Source organism: Somniosus microcephalus, chromosome 16, assembly GCF_052327205.1.
Source record: "Somniosus microcephalus isolate GS21.2 chromosome 16, FLI_Smic_1.0, whole genome shotgun sequence".
Classification (NCBI taxonomy): Eukaryota; Metazoa; Chordata; class Chondrichthyes; order Squaliformes; family Somniosidae; genus Somniosus; species Somniosus microcephalus.
Window position 1 is genome coordinate 101,814,350 of NC_141002.1, and position 19,433 is coordinate 101,833,782.

At 46.0% G+C, this 19,433-nt stretch overlaps 1 protein-coding gene across 23 annotated transcripts in view; it reads right to left on the reverse strand.

Annotated features, from left to right (window-relative positions):
• Positions 1 to 16,435, reverse strand: part of ppp1r12a (protein phosphatase 1, regulatory subunit 12A) — a 189,276-nt gene extending 172,841 nt beyond the window's left edge. For 11 of the 23 annotated variants that reach the window (XM_086009567.1, XM_086009575.1, XM_086009565.1 and 8 more), the window contains exon 1: positions 16,109 to 16,434. In XM_086009567.1, the coding sequence (XP_085865693.1) occupies positions 16,109 to 16,339 (231 nt within the window). In that variant the 5' untranslated portion in view covers positions 16,340 to 16,434. Of the gene's footprint in view, positions 1 to 16,108 lie in introns of all 23 variants that reach the window. The other 12 variants (XM_086009581.1, XM_086009574.1, XM_086009573.1 and 9 more) reach the window with 5 other exon arrangements.
• Between the last annotated feature and the right edge of the window lie 2,998 nt (positions 16,436 to 19,433).

Below are 19,433 nucleotides of genomic sequence, written 5' to 3' on the forward strand. Positions count from 1 at the left end.
TGCCACATTGATTTTTGTAATCTCTAGTCAGTATGAAGATTTCAACCAGAGTTAAAAGCTCTGGACAGCCAGTGCAACTTTGGTGATGCAAGAAAAAAGCTTCATCAAGTCTGGCTAAGTCTCATTAAAAGTATGATAAATGCGAGGTTCAAGTACAGAATGTTCACAGATGCACCCTGACCATTCTTTGTTTGAAAGAAAGCGGGCACAGAAGAACAATTCACTTGTCAAATCTGGCAAAAAGCCAAACACAACAACTGACATCACTTTTTACAGCTGTGTGCACAGGACTGGAGCATCAGGGTGCACCAGGTTTCAAGGACCCAGCGTGAGGAGAAGCTCTGGATAAAACATGACAGCGTCACTTAATTCGGGTGACATTTCCGAGATGTAGAGCAGATCACCAACGAGGACAAAGATCGACTGAAATGTTGGCTTTAAAAGAACTTGAGTTCGGTGCGACGATCACACCTGGTTGTCACCTGAGGCAAGAAGTGGTTCCGGGTAGATATCAGCATGGAAGTGGCAGAACTTGGGATTTTGGTCCCTATCGGACTCTCGAGTGTTCCAAAGCTAAATGACATGAGAACCCTTCTAGCAGGCTGTCTCAAACTGGTGGGCTTTACACAAAGTGGAGTCTAACTCCAATACAAATTAAAATGTGCTCCCGCCATAAAAACAGTTTTAAAAAAAAAACTCAGTTAAGGTGAGAAACTGGGTACTGCCGTTTGGGCTCTGAAACCAGGCTGGTTACCTGCCTGAACAAATCTGTATTCATCTCAAGAACGAGTACTGCACTTAGCAATGCTTTATGAGTAGCAGCAGCCAACCACTGCTCCAAAGCAAAACATTATCTGAAGAAATTCTTTGCGGACAGAGGGTTATTAGAATCAAGTGGCTATTGAGAGGGTCTGCATATTAAAATCAGATTTGATCAACTAAGATACAATGCAAGGGCAGGGAAGCTGGATTAGAATACATAGCTCTCGTTGAGGAGCTAGCAGCAGCACAGGCATGATGGGCTGAATGGCATCCTTCTGAGAGATAAATTCTTTAATCACAAGCAATTTTCACCTAGCTTTGTTGGCAAGAATCAAGGCTTCCAAAATCCACAAGGCAGCAGGACTATTCGCTGCCAAAGTCCGTGGGGTGCACCAGAGTCACTGGCAGCACACTTACTATACTTCATAAAGACAGACATTTATGACTAACCTACACTAAAGACTTCCTGAATTGACAGGACAGTTTAATCAGGTTGTGCTAGAATGCATTCATTGGACCATCAAACCAGTCACACACTTATTATTACTGGTTCAATCACTAACACATACTAGCCTTGGTTCAACAGACAAGTGCTCATTTTAAGTAATTTTCAGAATGTTTTGAAAATAATGTGGCTCACAACTGTAAATGAAAGCCATTTTACTAAACTATAATCGGCTGCAGTTACACTGCCACCTTTTCATTGGTGAACTGGTTTCAGGTGGTCAGCACGAAAGTGGTTGTATAATTTTGGGGCTTTGCTCCCAGTCTGGCTCTCGAGCACACTAAAAGCCAAACAGTGCGAGAACTCAGAACTGCTCTCACTCGCAACAACCTGCATTTATATAGTGCCATTAACACAGAAACATGTCTGACAATACTTCAGAGGTGCAATCAAAAAATAAATGTCACGCCAAGGATAGGGGTGACCAAAAGCTCAAAGAGGTGGGTTTTATGGAGGCTCTTGGAGGAGGAGAGCTTTAGGGAGGGAATGCCAGAGCATGGGGCCATGGCATTACCATCGCCAAATCCACCACCATCAACATCCTGGGGGTCACCATTGACCAGAAATTTAACTGGACCAGCCACATAAATACTGTGGCTGAAAGAGCGGATAAGAGGCTGGGTATTCTGTGGCGAGTGACTCACCACCTGACTCCCCAAAGCCTTTCCATTGTCTGCAAGGCACAAGTCAGGAGTGCAATGGAATACTCTCCACTTGCCTGGATGAGTGCAGCTCCAACAACACTCAAGAAGCTCGACACCATCCAGGACAAAGCAGCCCGCTTGATTAGATGTTGGATGGGGTGCCAAACATTCACTTCCTCCACCACAGGCGCACCGTGGCTGCAGTGTGTACCATCTACAAGATGCACTGCAGCAACTCGCTAAGGCTTCTTCAACAGCAACTCCCAAACCTGCGACCTCTTCCACCTAGAAGGACAAGGGCAGCAGGCGCATGGGAACACCACCACCTCCAAGTTCCCCTCCAAGTCACACACCATCCTGACTTGGAAATATATGGCCGATCCTTCATCGTCACTGGGTCAAAATCCTGGAACTCCCTCCCTAACAGCACTGTGGGAGCACCTTCACCACACGGACTGCAATGGTTCAAGAAGGTGGCTCACCACCACCACCTTCTCAAGGGCAACTACGTGTGGGCAATAAATGCTGGCCTTGACCGCGACGCCCACATCCCCAAAAACGAATAAAAAAAGCTGAAGGCACAGCCGCCAATGGTGGTGCGGGGGCGGGCAACTCCAGACCAGCATGAAGTGCAGTTTGAAATGTGCTCAGGCGCATTTCTGAACTGCTTGGAAAGGACTGTGACAGATATTGCCAGCTATGCTCTTAGCATTAAAAGCTAGTCACATTCGGAATGGTTCTGCACATAGGTGCAAATCAAAGTTCACAGTAGAACTGATGTTGCCAGCAACACTTCCCATCATAAAGCTACTGTTCCTGGAATGGTTGAGTAGTCTAATTGCAGACTTAAATGAGGTAAACAGATTCAAAATAAACCACCCATATAAGGCTTTACACAAGTAACTTATCAGCTGTTAACAAAAGTTGTTTTTCCATGATGTTTTAAAAGCAACATTTCTCAACTGTAAATGTAACTTTATTTTATGTAAACAGACAAAATAAACAGCCCATATAAAAAGGTTTATGCAACTGGCAATAGGCTGGAAACAAAAACTACAGAACCTTAAAATTTCACATCGAAATCCAAGTAAGTTCATCATGGACAACAGCTCAAGCAATTTTGCAGTTCACAGTATCACTTCTGTAAAAATCTGCTCCATCTATCAGGAAGAGACTGTGGGGTTAAGTCATCATTTGAAAGAAACACAAGCAGCTGTATCTGTTTTATCAAAGAGCTAATGCACACCCATTTCAAACAGAACTGAATTTGCTTTCGGTCCCATGGCTACGAGTGCTATTTATCGGAGAGCTTAAAAAAGTCAATTCACAAACAGCACGCATCCCACTGCAATTTTGTTAATTGTTGAAGTAATGCTCTACATCTTCCGGCAACATATGTAGAAGACCAAGGGATTTCAAAGCATACCATCATAGATATTGGGCCAGTAATTCCTGTCCCAACGCGCGAGTACGGTCGGGGTACTCACGCGTCTGGCCGGAGGAAATGCCGGTTTTCAGCATGCACAGCGCATGCGGGGAAAACCGGCATTTCCTGCCCTCTGAACGAAGGGGTTCAGAGGCAGAACGCGCGCGACTGCACAGGCAGCGCGTGCGCAGTAAAATTCCTTTTTTTCCCCCAAAGTTGCGCGTGTGTAAAGGCCTCCGGTCTTCACGCGTGGAAAAACAAGATGGAAGTATTTCGTTTTTCAGGTAAGTGGGCTTTTAGTACAATGTAGAAATGTTTTTCCCCCCACAGGTTTGTTATTTTTAAAGAATTTACAGGATGGTAAGTTTAGTTTTAGCCCTTATTTTTTAAAAATTTATTTTTTTCAAAAAATTGATTAATTGTTTAAAACATTTTTTTAAACTTATTTATAGTTATTATAATCAGTGGGATGTTTTTTAAAATTTTATTTAAAGTTAAAGTAGTGTTTTGGGGCCAGGAGTTTTCATGAGTTTGACAGCTCTTACTGTCAAACTCATGAATGAGTTTCCCCTCCCCTGATTGGCTGCACAGTGCTCACCTGATCCCAGCCGGCACATCGCACTAACTACGCCGCTGGATCAGGTTAGCACAGCGCGCCGACAGCTGAACCGGGCCTGTGACAGGAAATGCAAGCAGGCCCGGGCTTCAGATGTCGGCACGCAGGGTGAGTGCAGATCGGGGGCTTGCACGCGCGGCAAGCCCCCGATCTAATTTCAGGGCCAATAACTCAACAAGCCCTCACGTTAAGGAAAAACACTTGCAGATACCTTTAAACACACAACCTACAAGCGCAAGTAAATTTAGTTCACATCCCTGTATTCCAAAGTCACTGGACAATATGCTCTGCAAAATTTGACAAATCTTATCCCCGAGGGATTTCTGGAAATTTAACTAGGTAGAATCTTGAAAAAGGAACATGTAAATTGCTGTGTTAAATAGGACACTCTTCTAAAATACTGTTTAATTCAGAGTTTCAAAGCTGGATATATTAGACAAGGTGGCAAATGCAGATGGGGACAAGACAAATGCATAGTCTTTATTTATTATTAAGTACTAAGCTTCACAACACAGCAGCAGCGTTTACAAATCCTCTTCCCATGGTTAACTGCTCTGGTCCCCTCCCTGATCTTTATCAGCCAAAAGGAACTCCATTCTCGAGGGAACTCCGCTCCTCTCCCTTACCCTTCTCAGATCCTGTGACGCTTCACGTGTTTTGATACTATAGGTGCTTCCATTTTTAAATTCCTGATACTACTCTGGTCTCTAGGAAAGGGGCATCAATCTCTGGCCCTTGGGTCACGTGTCCCCCAAAGCTCGGGCAACCTAGCCTACAAAGCCCGGGCAACTTGGCCCTATTTGCACTTGTATTCCTCATCCGCTGGTTTGTCCTGTTTGAATGGGATGCTTGGAATGGGCTGCTCTTGGCAATATTACTTCACTGGTAGATACATCCTTACACAGAACACCAAGATGTTAATAACAGCAACTTGAGATACCAGCAAATTAATGGAACATGGATTTAACCTTCATCACCTCAATCTCCATGCTATGTACCTATTCAATAGACGGAATCCTAATGGACAAGTGTAACCGTAGAAAAGCATATTTCCAAGTGCACAGGCATCTTAGAATTTTGGAAGAACGAACAAACTTGCATTTATACATAGCTTTTCATGATCTCAGGGCATCCCAAAGCACTTCACAGTCAATGAAGTACTTATTGAAGTGTAGTCAGTGTTGCAATGCAGCAGCTAATTTGCACACAGCAGAAACGCACAATGAGCAACAAAATTAATGACTAGATGATATGTTTTAGTGATGTTGGTTGAGTGACAAATATTGGCCAGGACGCCAGAGCCCCTCTGTTGCTCTTCGAATGGTGCCGTGGGATATTTTACATCCAGTTGAGAGGGCAGACCACGGTTTAATGTCTCATCCAACAGACGGCATCTCGAGACAGTGCAGCACTCTCTCAACACTGCACTGAAGTGTCAGCCTTGATTGTGTGCTCAAGTCTCTGGTGTAGGGCTTGAACCCATGACCTTTTAACTCGAGATAAAAGTGCTACCACTGAGCCGCAGCTGAAAGCCTAACACTTCTGCTCACTAAGATAAGACCACTGGCATCACAAGTCACAATTTATTTCCGAAGTATGTGTTTTTATTCCACCCGCCCCACACTCTCAATCACTCAACATTCCTCAATTGAGAAGGCAACCAAGCTTCGGATAATTAACACTGAACTGCTTTTATATTGCCGCTTATTAAATTTGGAGACTGGGAGATGAGAGCCTGTGAGCGAGCTACCTTGCAGAATCATAGAATAGTACAGCACAGAAGGCGGCCATTCGGCCCATCGAGTCTGCGCCAGCTCTTGCAAAGAACAATCCAGTCAGTCCCACTCCCCCGCTCTTTCCCCATATCCCTGCAATTTTTTCTCCATGTATTTATCCCAAAAACAGAAATGAAGATGCAGTTTTTCGTGGACTTATGAGTCTGCCACCAGAACAAGGGAGTCCGATTTAGTTGTGCAAAGATCTGGAGCCAGTTCATGGTCGCTGGTCTCCTAGATTCTAAATTAAAACAGTGACAATATGAAAGTAGCTTGCAACTGGGTCCAAGGGAATAATATATTAATAAGCTCCGCACACAATGAGCGACTATAATTGAAATGTGAGAGCAGACAATTTTGCCAGAAAAGCAGCACCTGACCCGTCCACCAAAACAGCACAGCAAAAGATCCAGAGGCGACATGAGGGAAAGCTTTTTTACACAACGAGTGGTTAGGATCTGGAATGCGCTGCCCGATAGGGCGGTGGAAACAGATTCAATAGTCGCCTTCAAAAGGGAATTGGATAAATACTTGGAGAAAAAATTGCAGGGATATGGGGAAAGAGCGGGAGAGTGGGACTGACTGGATTGCTCTTCGAAAGAGACCCGGCGCAGACTCGATGGGCCGAATGGACTCCTCCTGTGCTGTACTATTCTATGATTCTATATCAGGAAGTCAAATTACTGAATTCTTAAATAAAAAAGTCAGTTATAACCTGAAGAGATCAAAAACCACCATCGCAAAGCCACTGATCTGCAGTTTTCACATAAAGTGACAGGAACGACAGAATCTCAAATCCCGGGGATGAGGGGATGGACATATGAGGAGAGGTTGAGTAGATTGGGACTCTACTCATTGGAGTTCAGAAGAATGAGAGGCGATCTTATTGAAACATATAAGATTGTGAAGGGGTTGGATCGGGTGGATGCGGGGAGGATGTCCCCGATGATGGGTGAAACTAGAACTAGGGGGCATAGTCTTAGAATAAGGGGCTGCTCTTTCAAAACTGAGATGAGGAGGAACTACTTCACTCAGGGTGGTAGGTCCATGGAATATGCTGCCCCAAAAAGCTGTAGAAGCTACATCATTACATAAATTTAAAACAGAAATAGACAGTTTCCTAGAAGTAAAGGGAATTAAGGGTTACGGGGAGCGGGCAGGAATTTGGACATGAGTCTAGGTTCGGATCGGACATGGCCCTGTGGGTAGCGGAGCGGGCCCAGGGGCCGTGTAGCCTGATCCTGCTCCTATTTCGCGTGTCTAATTCTGTTAGATTCAGGAGATGGTTCTGTGATAGTAGATTGGCGGTTAGGATCAGATCAGCCATGATCTTATTGAATGGCGGAGCAGGCTCGAGGGGCCAATTGGTCTACTCCTGCTCCTATTTCTTATGTTACTAAATATTCCAGAAAATCCCACATCATGGAAGTGGAATTTGTCTTATTCTGTCCCCTAAGCCAGGGGCCCGGACCATTATCCATTTCACTTGAAAGGCAAAAGTACCTCTCTGCGGAGTCTACAACCTGGACTCAGTTCTTCGAGAAGCCGCTCTGCTAGTCTGTAAACCTGCAGAAATCAGCTCTTCTGCCTCTGCCTGGATAGGGGGCTGAAAATAAATCGCCCGCTCAGGCAGATGAATGCACAACAACGAGGAAAGACAAAGCAACAGGCATTTTAACAGGGCAAAGCTGCAACAATATTATGGCACCAGGTATGCTGATTAAAGGGCCGTGCAGCCAAGAATGAATTGCTGGTTGCATTTACTTTTAAGTATTCGTGGCTTGCGTTCCTTCACTCACTCGCACCAACCCCGTTTGATGTGAAAGATTTGCATGACCCATTGCACAGTTTTCTTGTACGATTGACACAGATGCGCAGAGTGGTATCTTCTGGGAGACATTCGTCTTTCTATTAATTTATGCAAATGAGTGCTGTTAAGATGGTCTGGGAATCTCTACATCAAAGGAGTGAACAACAGTCATTGTTCTAAAACTTGAGGGGTTAAAAGCAAGAGCTTGAAACAGGAAAACATATCTATTTTAATCTGAGGTTGATAGAGAGACAAAAATCTCCATTTCACCTCTTACACGAGAGACACAAAGATTGCATAGATGATGTGCAAGATGACAAAGTACACAAATTCACCCTTCAGAAACAGAACTCTGACATTTACCAGAAACTGAAACTCGCCCTAAAGCTGCTCTGAAGGGCAAGTGACCATGTATATTTATTTAGAACTTGCTGAATGTTGTGCTTCATCAATTATTTAATTGTAAATAAAGATTTGGTTGCTTTAATCTGTAAAACTCAGCTGTTTGTGGTACTTATTTCCCCAATTCCAGAAGATTTTGCTGATGGAGCATGAACTCATTGAATGGCGGAGCAGGCTCGAAGGGCCGAATGGCCTACTCCTGTTCCTATCTCTATGTTTTTCTAACTACATTAAATCCAGCAAGCAGGCAACCAACCACAAGAGGACCAATCATTATCGCCGCAGCTACACATATCGGAAGGAAATATATAGCAACGGTACAGCTTTTAGATCATGGGCAAGACTTCGTAGAGAAACGATGCAGTTGTAAAAAAAAACAATTCACTAAGGAAAAAAGACTTGCATTTCTATAGCGCCTTTCACAACCTCAGGACGTCCCAAAGCGCTTTACAGCCAATGAAGTACCTCTGAAGTGTAGTCACTGTTGTAATGTAGGAAACGTGGCAGCCAGTTTGCACACAGCAAGCTCCCACAAACAGCAACGTGATAATGACCAGATAATCTATAAGACGCAGGAGCAGTATCCCTCAATCAATATCTGTTTTAGTAATATTGATTGAGGGATAAATATTGGCCAGGACATCAGGGAGAACTCCCCAGCTCTTCTTTGAAATAGTGCCGTGGGGTCTTTTCTGTCCACCTGAGAGGGCAGACTTGGTTTAACGTCTCATCCAAAAGACGGCACCTCTGACAGTGCAGCATTCCCTCAGTACAGCACTGGAATGTTGGCCTGGATTTTGTGCTCAAATCTCTGGTGTGGGACTTGAACCCATGACCTTCAGGCTCCGAAGCGAGAGTGCTACCCACCAAGGCACGGAAGACACCGGCAAAAATCTAGTGTCATGTACCCTTAAAAAAAGCCAAATCAGCGGCACTTCGATTCTGTAGTGACGAAGCACCATTCATCAAAATATAAACTTGATCAAATTAACTATCAAACCCATGCACACATTACATCTTAAAACTAAAGATTCATTTTCTTCTAGCTAAAATTCTGGATCACAATTTAAATTCTCAAGCATGCAGTTTTTCTGAATAATAATTTTTCTGAATAAAACTGCAGAACAAAACGAGAGTTTCTGCAGACAACGAATCTTCTGCAGTAACATTTTCCATATGTACTTATTATTCAGGTGGTAAAAGATTTTGTTTGAAGTGTTGTTGAGAAATAAAAATATCCCCGCCGCCAACTGCAGATTCCTTTCAAGCAATTTACATAATTGTGCAGATCACTTAAAACATCAAAGCAATTAGATTTTGGATTACGCTTACTACTGCCCAACAATTAGGATATATTTAAAAATTGAAATACCAAACCACGCACAGTATATAAAACAGAAAAGTTCAACAGCTGAATAAAATAAAACATTTTATATACAGTACCTGCAGCAACATAAATCTTTTAATCCAAACTAACTCTAGTGTCCTATAAACAGGGTTCATTTAAAAGATGCACTCAAATTTGCCAAACAGGTCCTCCGCACCCAAAGAATGCTTTGCTTCGCTTGCCTAGCTTTATTTGGGCCTATTCTGTTCCAGTTTAAGGAGACACACCTCCATGTGTTTTCTCCCCAGTAGGACTGGCCAGCCCTTGCCAGTTTCAGGCCTACTGTGCTCCACCGTGCAGACCCAGCTACAAGCCTTCATGGTGCAGGCCAGATTTCTGTGGGTCAACATCCATGTTGGTTTGTTGGCAACACTCATAGGTGTAGCCAGACAATGCAAGGAGAAAACAGTGGTTTCTCACTTCGGAAAGTGCCCCCAGGATTGACTGGAATGTATTCAGGTCTTTTGCATCATCTTAACAGTCTCTCACAAAATATCCAAACATTACCAAGCAAGCCCACGGCCAAAGTCGTTCTGACTGGCACAGGTGTGCGGAGTTGAATGGTCTCCTTTCTATGCAAGTATTGAAGCATTCTGTCCTTCCAAAATTGGCTGCACTGTATTTTTAGTAGCCAAAAATTGCATCTCAAATTCACAGCAAAATATTCAATGTACTAACCATTAACACACGATACATAAATCTTTCTACAGTATGCAACAATTGTGCAAGAGTTTGTGGTACCACCTTGCTGAATATAAATCTTAGCATTAAGAGTTCTCAAATCCTCTTCTACGTGAGACTTAGAGGCTCCAAACACTGGTTTCCAACGGCTCAGCGCTAGAGTTTTTCTTATACAGTCTGTGGCATTTCCCCCCCCACCAAGACTGTCACAGAATGTTTGGAAACAGACAAACGGCATTTAACCAAACAGAAGTATCATGTTTCCTGAGAAGTAGAATTTAGTCGGCTTTACAAATACCATACTTTTAACTTTTAGTACTCAGTGAAAACAGAAGTGAAACCCACTTTGAGTAATAGAGTTCGACCTTGTGCAGATGTGGTTTTTGCCAAGTTCTGCTTCACTGCTAACTTACAGTTTAAGTCTGCTTAAGTATACATTTACACATCCAACTAATGTTAATTTAGCCAAGTACTATTGCATGATCTTGTATTACCTAACCAAAAAACATATTAACTGATCATGCCTATCATCTGCAGTTTGTGGGATCTTGCTATGTGCAAATTGGTTGTTGTGGTTTGCCTATGTACAGTAACAGTGACTGCACTTTAAACTTTACCGATTCTTTGTGAAGCACTTTAGAGCATTTGAGGACCACACAGTGCACCATGTTAATGCAAGTTTTCTCATTTGTCTTGCTTACAAAGCCATAAAGATAGTGCAAACAGTTGCCCGAGGAGCTGTCTCAACTCTAGCTCAGTGGCTAACACTGTCGCCGGAGTCAGAAGGTTGTGACTCCAAGGACTGGAGCACAAAAATCTAGGCTGACACTCCCAGAACAGTACTGAGGGAGTGCTGCACTCTCAGAGATGCCGTCTTTCGGATGAGATGCAAAACCGAGGCGCCGTCTGCTCTTTCAGGTGAACGTAAAAGATCCTATGGCACTCTTTCAAACAGGAGCAATGACGTTCTCCCCGGTGTCCTGGCCAATATTTATCCCTCAATCTGCATCACTAAAAACAGATTATCTACTCAGTATCACATTGCTGTTTGTGGGAGCTTGCTGTGCGCAAATTGGTTGCCACGTTGCCTACATTACAACAGTGACTACACTTCAAAAAGTACTTCATTGGCTGTAAAGTGCTTTGGGACATCCGGAGGTTGTGAAAGGCACTATATAAATGCAAGTCTTGCTTTTCTTTTGAGTCTGGTACAAAAGACATATTAGCCGGCCACTGAATCATATTTGGTACGAGCAAGCATCCAAATTGATCCAAATAAATCAAAAGGAACAGGATTTTGAAATCCTCCTAATCAGATCAAACTTGCTCCTTATCCTAAGTCTGTGTCATTGATTCTCTCGAACATAAATGCATTAAGTTTTGTCATTTATTCCTCCGTGCCTCATTACAGCAGAATATTCAGCTGGGAGGGGGCGGGGAGATAAAAGGAAGGATGAGATTGAGTGTGCATGATGTTTAGGTCACCACTAGCTCACTTCCCACGTCTGGCCGTGGTCACGGAGATGTCATCAGCCTAAACAACCTAGTATGCCAACTTTTTTTTTAAATTTGTCTTTTGAATGTGGACAACAGTGGCATGGCCTTATTTACTGACCACCCTCAGCTGCCCAGAGAAGGTGGAGGGGGTGGGACTTCTTGCTTTCAGAACTGATTGACTTACCAGGCTACTTAAGGCATGAAGAGTCAACCACGTAGCTCTATGAAATGTGGGGGAAAATTACACCATGATTATGCACTTCGAGTACTTTCACATAAGTTAATATTAACAAAGACAAACCATCGTTTCTGTGCTCCAAGAAGAGCGGCACCATTTGCCTGGATTTATGCTACACTCTGGGAACTGAAACCCAGCCTCCAACCTCTGGGCCTTGCTGCACTCCAGTCTTACGAGCCATACTGCCAGTCTTGTGTTGATACACACAAAAAGCAAAAGTGGTCGCTTAAATGCAGCTTTGAGATTCAGTGGGCAAGACACAAGATTACTGTGAGAAGAAATCGGCGGGTCCAATGGTGCCATCAATACTCCACAAAGGCAAGACGTCAACATTTTAATTAAATGCAACTTAGAAAGGTCACAGAATTGTGTCAAACCCATTTGAATGTTTTCAATGTGTTGCATTTCATCCTATTTTCAGAACTATTAACGGCCACTAAAGGATTAAAAAAACAAAATCACGCTTCCTAAATACAAGGTCACAGTCCAGTTCTACCACAGTGAAGTGTGCCTTATTTTAGAAAGTTGGAAATTCAGCCTATTTCAAGCTAGATAAGTAGAATCGGAAAGGTAATTCTCCTCGGATGCAGAGGTCTTTGGTTATGAATCTAACCAAATCTACCTGGAATGCTGATGGTCAAAACTACGTTCTTCGCATTCTGCTGAAAAGCTAATCATAGAAATTTACGGCACAGGAGGCCATTCGGCCCATCGTGTCTGTGCTGATCGAAGAGCGATCCAGCCTAATCCCACTGTCCAGCTCTTGGTCCGTAGTCCTGGAGGTTACCGCACTTCAAGTGCATATCCAAGTACTTTTTAAATGCGATGAGGGTTTCTGCCTCTACCACCCTTTCAGGCAGCGAGTTCCAGATCCCCACGATGCTTTAAATACAAATACTGAAGATGTTGCATTAAGTTTGCCGTCAGTATAGTCAAAACAATGATGCAACAAATCTGCCCCAATCCATAAATCTGAACAAACTTACCAGCTTTCAGCAAATTACCATTAAATATTTCTACCATGCACGTAAACTAGAAACTTTTTGTATTTTCGTAACATACCCACTATCCAACAAAGTATGCATTCTCAAATCATCAGTCATTTCAAACCTGGCAGCTAAGGAATGCATCCACTCCTAAACCATGGTTTCCATTGTCTGTCATTTTAGGAATGCTCATTGCAAAGCATGGCAGAGTGGAATGTATCTGCCCATCTGATATCATCAGGAGGCACCATACAGTACATACTATGAATCACACAGCCCTATACTATAAGCCTCATTTACCTTTAAAAGGACATTTTTGAAGAAATGTATCTGGCATTTCATGATAAGAACTACTCTCGTTATTCTACACTTGATGTCACCTTTTAATGTCGGGCACTGAAGAGCGTGCTGTCCATCAATTTACAGACAATTTGGATTTGAAAGTCCAGCATGCTTTGGATCATAGCTTAAAATTAACTTTCTAAATCATAGAAATTTACAACACAGGAGGCCATTCGGCCCATCGTGTCCGTGCCGGCCGACAAAGAGCGATCCAGCCTAATCCCACTTTCCAGCTCTTGGTCCGTAGCCCTGCAGGTTACCGCACTTCAAGTGCATATGCAAGTACTTTTTAAATGTGGTGAGGGTTTCTGCCTCTACCACCCTTTCAGGCAGTGAGTTCTAGACCCCACCACCCTCTGGGTGAAAAGTTCTCAACTCCCCTCGAATCCTTCCACCAATTACTTTAAATCTCTGCCCCCTGATTATTGATAAGAACTTTTTAAACTATATTTTGCACAAGACTGTCAGGTAGGTGCATATACACTAGATGTTGCATAACTGGGTTAACTTCAATATAGAAGAAACATGCCTGAACGTTGGCTTAAATAGTTAACGTTAACTAATTTTATCCATGTTAAGTCATGGAATAATAGTGAATATACAATATAATGAATCACATTTTTCCAATACACCTGCGGTGGGAACAGCACACGATCGATGCTTGCATGAACTTTGAACACACAGGACACACTGACAACTGCTATTAGTAAAAGACAAATGCACACACAGAACTGAAACAATATAAGAAGTTAGCTAGAGATGCCAAGGCTGCAGGCTAATCTCAGGGTTCTGACAACAGTTGCAAAATATTCCGGCTTTCCTGTCACACTTTGCATCACCAGAATACCCTTGATTAAAATAGTTAAGCAATGACTGGCAGGTGTAAGATTTTTTTTTTTTTTTTTAATAAACAGTTTGTCGAGTGCTCATTGTTCAGTATCATGGACAAATCTAACATTTAGAACAATTCTTTAAAAAAGAGACAGCAGAGCTAGCACATATCGATCAGTCTTTGTTTTAGATTGTGATAAACTGACAAACTATAGCATTCAGGAGAAACACAACGGAGTGCACAAGATCCATTTGCACAATTTCACCGCAGCTCAAGAAACAAATGCAATTCCACAGGGGGGAAAAAAACAAAGATGTTGAATCAATCGCAGCACTTTTGTCAATAAAAAGAAATGCAACACTAAATATACTGCTGTGGCAGTCTACTTGTGAAAGCAATGAATCCGATATCCTTTATCTATCCTCTGCAACAGCATTCACACCCCCGAAAAACAACTTCTGAAACTAAGCAATGCAAACTTCAAGATCACACATAAAGGTGCGAGTTCCTAGAATGACTCTTGTGGCGCTGCAAGGTGGTTATTGCTGTAGTTGAGCCTCGGAACTCTCAGCTTTCTGACTCAATGTTTACACCTCAACTTCAGCGCAGCATCACAGCCTTTGATTGCGGGTTCAGGATCTGCTCAGGAAATCCCAGCTTCCAGACTCCACTACAACAGTAATGTTGGTACACAAGCACAGACAGTTTTGGGGGGGGAATCTTGGGATGCTCACATTTTAACAGCGTCCGCACACGCCGCAAGCTCCCTCACTCTCAGTTTGCGGTGTAAATGCATCATCCCTCTGGACGCACCCTGGGGCCAACGATGGTATCTTGAATTCAGAGACGCCACCCTTGCCCAGCTGACGAAGTGTCTGGCAAGAAACTGGCTTCCTCCTTGCAGAGTTCTGCCCCCATCCCTGCTCCTTGGGATTCACTGCACCCAAAGTGGGTTAAAGATCTCCGCCCCCCCCCACACCCTACAGTGACAACAGGACAGGTCCCCTTCAGCACACACCCTCACCTCACCCTCCTGATGCTCTTATCCTCTCTCCACCCCACCCGCTGCAATAAACAAACGGAGGGGGGGGCTGTGTCCTGCGGAGGGAGAGGCTGAGGCTTCTGCTGTGCCCCAACCCTTGCAATGAATAAATAGAGGGGGATCCAGACTCCAGGCCCAGGGGAGGGAGAGGCCGAGGTTCTGCTCCCCCACAATATATAAATGAATGGGGGTCCAATCCCAAGAGAGGGGCCAAGTCTGCTGCTGTCCTCTTCTCCTGCAATAAACAAATAAACGGAGGGGATCTGTGCCCTGAGGTGGGTGTGGCGTCTGCTGTCCTCACCCCTTGCAATAAATACATGAATGGGGGTTCAGGGCCAAAGAAGGGAGAGGCCAAGACTTATGCTGTCCTCCAATCCTTGCAATGAATAAATGTGTGGGGTCCATGCCCTGGGGTGGGAAGAGGCCAAGCCTGCTGATGTCCCCCTCTCCTGTAATAAACACATTGAGGGGTCCAAGGCAAGCCCTGGGGTGGGAGATCAGGGGCTGAGGCTTCTGCTGTCCTCACCCCTTGCAATAAATAAATGAATGGGGGTCCAGGACCAAGGGAGAGAGGCCAAGCCTTCTGCTGTCCCCACTAGTGTAATAAAAAAATGAATGGGGGTCCAGGAGAGAGAGAGAGAGGCTGAGGCTTCTGCTGTACCCCCTCTGCAATGAACAAATGGAGAGAGGTCCAAGGCAAGCCCTGGGGAGGGAGATCAGAGGTTGAGGCTTCTGCTGTCCCAACCCCGTGTAATAAATAAATGGAGATCTGTGCCCAGGGGAGGGAGAGGCTGAGCTAAGTGTTGTCCCCATCCCCTGTAATAAACAAATGGAGAGCAGTCCAAGGCCAGCCCTGGGGCCCTGGGGAGGGAGATCAGGGGCTGAGGCTTCTGCTGTCCCCCAATCTTTACAATTAATAAATGAAAGAGTTGGGTTTAAGCCCAGAGAGGCCAAGGCTGCTGCTGCTGTCCCCCGCTCCCTCCCTCCCTCTCTCTGCCGCACTGAACAATTGGGGGGTCCCCGGGCGCGGGGGGACAGGCCGAGGGCCGCTCTCCGCCTGACGGGGTGACTGGAGCCGCCCTGGGGTGGGAGGCCTGCGCGGTACTGGAGCCGCCCCGGAGGCCCGCTGTCCCTCCCCCCGCCACCCCCGGCCCGGCGCCTACCTGGTGCAAGGCCGTCAGTCCGTCCACATTGGCGTAGTCGATGTCGGAGCCGCGGCCCAGCAGCTTCTTCACCTCGTCCGTGTCGCCGCTCGAGCAGGCGGCCAGGAAGACGGCGCCGTCGTCGAACTTGACCCGCGCCTTGCGCTTCTTGAGGACGGGCGGCTCCAGCTCGGTCTCCGAGCCCAGCCAGCGCTTCAGCTGCTCGTTGCGCTTCTGCTTGGCGTCCGCCATCTTCTGGCCGGCCTCCCTCGGTCGCTCCCTCCCGCCCGCTCTCGCTCACTCTCTCCCTGCGGCCGCTCCGCTAGCCCAGGGCGGTGGGCGCCATGGCGCCGCTCATCTGCATAGTCCCGCGAGAGCGCTCGGCCCCGCCCACCCGGCCGGCGCGATCTGCCGCGTTACGTCATACATCGTTCGGGGTGACGTCATTCACCGCGGGGAGTGTGTGACGTCGTTCACCGCGGGGAGGGGTGACGTCATTCGCCGCTGGGGAAGTGGGGTGACGTCATTCACCACGGTGGGTGGTGACGTCATTCACGGGGGGATGTCATTCAGCACAGTGGGGGGTGACAACATTGGGGGGGTCATGTCATTCACCACGGGGAGTGTGTGACGTCATTAACCACGGGGGGGAGGGGTGACGTCATTCACCACGGGGGGGGGGAAGGTGATGTCATTCACGGGGGAGTGATGTCATTCAGCACAGTGGGGGGGTGACAACATTCGGGGGGGGTGATGTCATTCACCACGGGGTGGCGGGGGATGATGTCATTCAGCACAGTGGGGGGGTGACAACATTCGGGGGGGGTGATGTCATTCACCACGGGGTGGCGGGGGGGAGATGTAATTCCTAGCGGGGTGTGACGTCATTCACCGCGAGATGTGACGTCATTCACCTCAGGGAGGGTGTGAAGTCATTCGCCGCAGGGAGGGTGTGAAGTCATTCGCTGCCAGGAAAGTGGGGGTGATGTCATTTTTTTTTTAATTTGTTCATGGGGGATGTGGGCGTCGCTGGCATTTATTGTCCATCCCTAATTGCCCTCGAGAAGGTGGTGGTGAGCCGCCTTCTTGAACCGCTGCAGTCCGTGTGGTGAAGATGCTCCCACAATGCTGTTACAGAGGGATTTCCAGGATTTTGACCCAGCGACGATGAATGAACCGCCGATATACTTACAAGTCAGGATGGTGTGTGACTTGGAGGGGAACTTGGAGGTGATGGTGTTCCATGCACCTAATTGCCCTTGAGTGGCTTGCTAGGGCCATTTCAGAGGGCAGTTAAGAGTTAACCACATCTGGAACTCACTGCCTGAAAGGCCGGTTGAGGCAGAGACCCTCATCACATTTAAAAAAGAAGTTCGATATTCACTTGAAGTGCCGTAACCGACAGGGCTACGGACCAAGAGCTGGAAAGTGGGATTAGGCTGGATAGCTCTTTGTCGGCCGGCACATACAAGATGGGCCGAATGGCTTCATCCTGTGCTGTAAATTTCTATGATTCTATGATTGCTGTGGGTCTCGAGTCACGTACAGGCCAGACCGGGTAAGGACGGCAGATTTCCTTCCCTAAAGGGCATTAGTGAACCAGATGGGTTTTTACGACAATCCGATAGTTTCATGGTCATCATTTACTGGTACTAGCTTTTTTTTTCAAATTCCAGATTTATTTAATTAACTGAATTTAAATTCCCCAGCTGCCATGGTGGGATTTGAACTCACGTCACCAGATTATTAGTCCAGGCCTACTGGATTACTAGTCCAGTAACATTTCTGGTCATGCACCTGTTGCAACACAAAAAAATGCATTTATATAGCGCCTTTAATGTAGTAAAGAAAACGTCCCAAGGTGCTTCAGAGGAGTATTAAAAGACAAAAAATTTGACACCGAGCCACATAAGAAGAAATTAGGGCAGATGACCAAAAGCTTGGTCAAAGAGGTAGGTTTTCAGGAGTGTCTTAAAGGAGAGAGAGGTTTAGGGAGGGAATCCCAGAGCTTAGGGCTCAGGCAACAGAAGGCACGGCCACCAATGGTTGAGTGAATGAAATCAGGGATGCTCAAGGGGACAGAATTTGAGGAGCACAGATATAGAAACATAGAAACATGGAGCAGGAGTAGGCCATTCGGCCCTTCGAGCCTGCTCCGCCATTCAACGAGATCATGGCTGATCGTCCAAACCCTAGCACCCGGTCCCTACACCGACAGCCATCCCACCCAAGCCCTATCCCCGTAACCTCACGTATTTAATCCCCCCTAACACTAAGGGCCAATTTTTATCATGGCCAATCAACCTAACCCGCACATCTTTGGACTGTGGGAGGAAGCCGGAGCACCCGGAGAAAACCCACGCAAACACGGGGAGAATGTGCAATCTCCACACAGACAGTCACCCGGGGCCGGATTTGAACCCGGGTCCCTGGCGCTGTGAGGCAACAGTGCTAACACACTATGCCACCGTGCTGCCTCGGGTGGGGGGGTTTGTGGGGCTGGAGGAGATTACAGAGGGGCGAGGCCATGGAGGGATTTGAAAACAAGGATGAGAATTTTGAAATCGAGGCGTTGCTTAACCGGGAGCCAATGTAGGTCAGCGAGCACAGGGGTGATGGGCAAATGGGACTTGGTGCGAGTTAGGACACGGGGGCAGCCGAGTTTTGGATGACCTCAAGTTTACCTAGGGTAGAACGTGGGAGCCGGCCAGGGGAGCACTGGAATAATCAAGTCTAGAGGTAACAAAGGCATGGATGAGGGTTTCAGCAGCAGATGAGCTGAGGCAAGGGCAGAGACGGGCGATGTTACGGAGGTGGAAATAGGCGGTCTTAGTTATGCCATGGATATGTGGTTGGAAGCTCATTTCAGGGTCAAATATGACACCAAGATTGTGAACAGTCTGTTGTTCGGCAGATTTTTCTCCCCAGGAGACATAGCACAGAATCAGTACCACTCGGCTCCAGACCCCATTACAGCCTTGATCCAAACATGGACAAAAGAGCTGATTTCCAGAGATGAGGTGAAACTGACTGCCCTTGACATCAAGGCAGCATTTGACTGAGTGTGGCATCAAGGAGCCCTAGTAAAACTGAAGTCAATGGGAATCAGGAGGAAAACTCTCCACTGTCTGGAGTCATACCGAGCACAAAGGAAGATGGTTGTGGTTGTTGGAGGCCAATCATCTCAGTCTCAGGACATCGCTGTAGGAGTTCCTCAGGGCAATGTCCTAGGCACAACCACCTTCGGCTGCTTCATCAATGAGCTTCCCTCCAGCATGTCAGAAGTGAGGATGTTCGCTGATGACTGCACAGTGTTCAGTGCCATTCGCAACTCCTCAGATAATGA